Here is a 5,877-nt window from a genome sequence, read left to right on the forward strand (position 1 = left end):
CAGTTTCGGGTCAAGCAGCCGCCGGAAAGAAGTTTGGCCGGCAATAATTTATTTAGTTCGTGACGTCACTTTCTTTTAAATTTATGTTCGCGTTGCCCGCTCTCGTGCAATCGATCGGCCACCTGCATTTGCCGTCATGCACTAGCGTTTGTCTCGCTCTCTCCCAGGCTTTCTCGATCTCTCCGCAGCATCTAGCGTTGAGCCGCGCTCCCGCGTCTTGTTTTCTAATTCGGTCTTCACTCTCTCGCAGTCGCATCTATACATATATCACTCTGTATAAAGCCAAAACATTTTAAATAAATTTTATGAAATTGAACTGTGCTTGTTTTTACTAAAGCCAATATTTAGAACATTGAATATAGCTCCCGAAAATGCTCGGTAACTGAACATTTGGTGAACCCCGACGTGATTGTGTATAGATAAATAAGTTGTTAAATTATTTTCCGTTGAAAATTTGAGCTGCGCGGCTTAAAACATATAAACATAAACAAATTAAAAAACATTATTCGGTTTGTGATTTGTGCGCGAAATATTAGCATTTGTTGACATACATACATACGCTGTTTGCAGAGTGCTACAATAGCTCATACATATATTACCCCGTTATTTAGAAGTGGCACAGGGGTCGTGAGCTGGCAATAAATAATCAAAATAAAATAAATTTTTTGGTGCGAAAATGAATCCGTTTTTCGATTGTGCCTTTCCGGGAAGGAAAGTATTCCTGAGCCAAAGTGCAGCTGTCCTTTTTGAGGATCTTCAAGGATTTTTGTCCTCCTTGAAATCAGTGGAGACATTTCCGGATGCGAGTTCGACGCTGATCAACGCATTGTAACGAACAGTGAGGCGGCATCGCTGAAAGTATCGGACGAGAGGAAGGGGTTGCACGCGATGTCCGGCCAGATCTCGCCGGCTAGTGGGAGGGTTCTGAAACACCCCTTCTCTCCCCTCGATGCTGCCTCGGGAATCATAAATTAAATCGATAATGATGCGTGCGCGACCCCACGAACAGCGTGGGTTAAACCTGAGCTCCTCAGAACAGTATATATTAGGATCTTTCGGAGATCCCTAAGAAGGTACATGGCATAGGTTGGCGGCAGGGCGGTGGCGACCCAAACGAGGCGAAATATGTTCTCTCACTCCATTATAAACTTCATATTTATTCCTTAAAGAAAGTCCTTAAACGTCTAAATAACATCCTTACCCTAGCTTTCTAAGTACCCTAATACTTCAATATTATTCCTTCTTGCTACGCTTAACAATATCTTATCGCTAAAGATTAACAAACTTATAATTTGGTAGAGTTCGTGGACGCGCGCTCAAATTCATGACGTAGGATTCCAATTTCTAAAAGAGCTCCACTACAAAGTCCGCGTACGGATGTGAGCCGTGTTCGGTTTTCACTCCTTTCTTATCTCTGTTCAATGCCACGGGGTTGTTGACTGTCTAACTGGCAAAGCCTCTTGGGACGGCGATCGGAACACGTGGAAAAGTACTGATCGGAGAATTCCGCATCACTTTAGCTGGCTTGGCATAGATTTAGGATTACTCACTCAATACATCCGCGACGAGTCGTTGAAGCGCTTCCACTACTCGAGGCTGGAAAAGAAAATATACATGTCGGGAGGACTCTCGCCTATCCCGTTAAAAAAATGTCAACACAAAACACTCAGCCAGCAGCGGTGCTTTAGCTTGAAATCTCCGGACACTATTTCCTCTCCTCCGCTCTCGACGCCGCTAGGCCATCAGCCGGACGAGTCTCTCCACTCCCTCAACCCACAGAGCGCCTCTCGAAAGCGCCGCAAGCGCCCTGTCCCTGCTTCCTATCCTATGGCTGAAGGCTAGTCCACGCCTGCTCCTCCGAATAACGGAACGCTCCTTGAAAGCGCAGCCAGCGCTCCGCTCCCGCCTCTGCTCCTGTAGGAATCCGCCTATTTCCGCCTAAAAGCGCCGCCAGCACTCCGTCCTTGTCTTTACTCCTCCAGGAGTACGCCTGTTGCACGGCTGCTCCTGCGATCGACGGGGTGCTGCTTAAAAGCGCCACTACTCCAGGATGGCGCCTACTCCACGGCGATTCCTGTGAGGTTAGGGCCGAACCCTATCCGAATCTCCGGCGGAGCGCCCCTTAAAGCGTCGCGAACGCTCCGACTGCTTCAGCTCAGGTCGAGTCTCACTGTATTTCCAGCTCCTACTTGGTTTTGATGACTCCCCTCAGCCCCGCCTCGTGGGCGGCCTGACTGAGAGATTCGCGCCGCAACTGTGACCCGCTCTTCTCTTCTTCTTCTGGTCAAGCGTTGCTCGCACTACGCCTCGCTGCCACTAGGGGTCTAGCTCACACGCTGGTACCCCTGACCTAGCTAAACGAAAACACCTACGTCAGGCTCGCACAACCATGACCTAGCCTTAAAACTCACCTAGCTTCTACGATCGCGCCCTGCCTTGACTGAGCAGCAAGTACACCGCCAAATGGCCGCTTGTGGCCATCTTTCTGTATGACTGCTGGTCCTGCACCAGCACGATGATTCCTCAGCGGGTAAAACTACGCTGCAGTTGTTCGAAAATTTCCGGATGCTTCTCCTTGCTCGCACGAACTTGCTTGTTTCGTGGTCAAATCACTAAAAGAACGCGGCTCCCACGCGGTTTCCTAACCTTAGCTTTGAGCGCGTTACCATATCGATCAGACCCTCCACGAAACGCTGAATAGGGTCCTATTACGCGATCGGGCTGCCAGAAAGGCTGAAACACCGCACCCCCCGGGCTGCCAACCCGGTCGACCTATCGCCGACGTTACAGCATCTTCTGCCACCAATTTCGATTCATCGTTTGGAAGAACCTTTCAGGCTTTGCCGCCACTGCCACTGCCCACTTTTAGTGGAGGTTATGCGGAGTGGCTTGAATTTCGGTCATTGTTCTCGACCATGGTGGACACCAACCCATTCATCAGTCGGGTCGAGAAGCTTCAACGGTTGCGGTCCTGCCTTCGTAAATCTGCCTTGGAGACTGTTCGATCGTTGGAGCTCACGGACAAAAATTATAACGTCGCATTGAAGCTGCTAAACAAAAGCTTTAGTAATCGCAGGCTCATTTTTCAAGCTCATGTTAATGAGATAATGAATCTGAGGGCCGTAGAGTCCGCATCGGCGACGAGGCTTCATCGAGAGCATGGATTTGCCGACGACATCGTATGCACCAAACCTTGCAGTAGGCCGGCGTAGACCTTTTCATCCAGGTAACTCTGCATTTGTGATTACCAACTCGTCCGCATGCATGATTTGTGATGGCCATTCTCACATAATAAACTCATGCCCAAGGGTTTTAAGCTTGTCGCCTGAGGATCGTTTAGGCGAAGTTAGGCGATTGAATTGATGCCGGAAGTGCCTTGGAGCTGGGCACTTATCTCTGCATTGCAATTCGTCAAGCTGCCGTGCTTGTGGACGCAGGCATCATAGTTTGCTGCATTTTGGTGGAAATTCGCCAGCTCAAGGCCAAAACTCCTCTCTCGAGGTTTATGCATCTAGCGACGCTGTTTCTCGGTCAGCGTCCGCTCGCGTCAATTCTCTTGTAGCAAAGGATTGTTTTGGTGATGTGGTGCTGCTAGCCACTGCCAATATTTTGGTCAGGAACCGCTCCGGAGTTCTATTGCCCTGCCGAGCGCTGCTCGATTCTGGTTCGCAGGTGCATCTAGTCACCCCAAGGCTGGCGAACCAGCTGCAGCTGCGGAAGATAAGGTCTCCGGTTTTTGTATCCGGCATAGGTGACGCAGGGTTTTCTACTGATGGGTTTTCTGTGCAAGTCAATTTGCAATCCCAATGCTCTGACTACTCGGCGCAAGTAACTGCGATCGTAGCCTCCAACATCACTGACCTTCAGCCCAATTTTGCATTAGACGTCAGCTCTTGGAAAATTCCTGCCAATGTAAAGCTAGCACATCCTCATTTCCACCAGCCGCAGCGAGTTGATTTGCTAATTGGAGCTGGATTATTTTACGAGCTGCTTTGTGTCGGGCAAATTCATTTGTCTCCTGGTTTGCTTTCAATCCAAAAAACTCGGCTCGGTTGGGTTGTTTGTGGAAGCGGAGGTCCTGACAATGGCCCAAAGCGGCCTTTCAGATGAGCGGCTCGATCAACTTCTTCGACAGTTCTGGGAAGTGGAAACCTGCACCGATCCGATTGTGAAGGCGTCAAAGGAAGAACTGGATTGCGAGAGCTACTTTGTTAAAAACTGCGTGCGGTTAGAAGGTGGTGCCTATACAGTCAGGTTACCAATTAAACACAACTCGAATTTATTGGGTGATTCGTACTCACAGGCTCTACGTCGCTTCCAGTCGTTGGAGAGGAAACTGTCTCATCAGCCCGAACTGCGCACTCAGTATTCGGTCATATGTCCCTGGTTCCGCCGGAGTTGCATCAAGATTGCAAATATTTTCTGCCACATTACTGTGTGCAAGAAGGACAGCACCACGACGAAACTTGGAGTGGCGTTCGACGGTTCCGCTGTTACCACTTCCGGTTATTCTTTGAATGACATATTAATGGCTGGGCCGGTCATCCAACCTAAGCTTTTTCACATCCTGCTGAGATTTCGTTCGCATCCGGTAGCGCTGACTGGCGACATTTGTAAGATGTACCGTTGTGTGAGGATGGCGTCATCTGACAGCTTCTTGCAGTGCATTCTGTGGCGAGATTCCTTTCTGAAGGAGCTACAAACATATAAATTGGACACTGTAACATATGGAACAAAGCCTGCGTCCTATACATCCGTGCGAGCGATGCACCAATTGGCTAAGGACGAGGTGAAAGACTTTCCAGTGGGATCCGAAATCTTGCTTCGAGATTTTTATGTTGATCATCCTATTTCTGGTGGCAGCTACAAGGATGAGGTTGTTGGCATTTTAGGGCAGATTTCAGCGCTTTTGTCCAAGGGCGAATTTCAGCTGCGGAAATGGTGCTCCAATGTCCCTAGCGTGTTGGACGGCGTGCCTAAAGAGGATCGGGAGTCTTATCTAACTTTTGATGACGGCAGCAACTTCACGAAAACGTTAGGATTGGCTTGGGATCCTTCCACAGATCAGTGGCTGCTTTCGTTTTCTTCTCTTCAGCCCACTTCGAAGCCGTCTCGACGTTCTGTCCTGTCATCAATAGCGCGGTTATACGATCTGCTGGGCCTTGTTGGTCCAGGTGTTACTAAAGCAAAAATATTCTTGCAGAAGCAAGCATCTTTCTTGGGATGAAAGCTTACCTCAGGGTTTTTACACCGAGTGGCAAGAGATCTGCCGGAGCTTCAGTCACACCCAACGTGCAGAATTTCCTCGGCTGGCACTTACGTCTGGAGCACTTGTGGAGATTCATGTATTTTGTGACGCCAGCATTAAAGCCTACGGAGCATGTGTGTACATAGTTTCCGGGTCGCCATGGGCTGAGAGCCCAATTTTATGTGCGAAATCTCGAGTATCGCCTCTTAAGACGTTAAGTGTGCCGAAGTTGGAGCCGGCTGGAGCTGAGTTGTTGGCGAGAATAATGGAAGCGGAGCTTACAGAAGAAATTATTGGTGCGACTCTTCAACAGTGTTATCGTGGATTCGAGATGAGCCTGCCAGGTTTAATGTTTTTGTCGCTAACCGCGTGTCAACCATCCAAAATCTGACGAGTTCCATGGAGTGGCGATATGTGCCTACGTTGGAAAATCCAGCAGATAACTTGTTTCGTGGAGCCCTTCCTCAGTAGGAACTGAGTTGATCGGATCCAGGTTATGGTGTCAGGGTCCGCCCTATCTGTTAAAGACACAGGAGCACTAGCCTGTGACGGTAGTAGTCGAGAAGCCAGCGTTAGAGCTTCGCCCTTCAGTTTTATTGGTGAAGTCGCCATATACAGACATCGTGGCG

At 49.1% G+C, this 5,877-nt stretch overlaps 1 protein-coding gene across 1 annotated transcript; it reads left to right on the top strand.

Annotated features, from left to right (window-relative positions):
• Positions 1 to 4,084: 4,084 nt before the first annotated feature.
• Positions 4,085 to 5,227, top strand: LOC123257318. Its single transcript, XM_044715989.1, has one exon. The coding sequence runs from the start codon at positions 4,085 to 4,087 to the stop codon at positions 5,225 to 5,227; it is 1,143 nt and encodes a 380-aa protein (XP_044571924.1).
• Positions 5,228 to 5,877: the final 650 nt, after the last annotated feature.

This window comes from Drosophila ananassae, chromosome 3R, assembly GCF_017639315.1.
Source record: "Drosophila ananassae strain 14024-0371.13 chromosome 3R, ASM1763931v2, whole genome shotgun sequence".
NCBI lineage: Eukaryota > Metazoa > Arthropoda > Insecta > Diptera > Drosophilidae > Drosophila > Drosophila ananassae.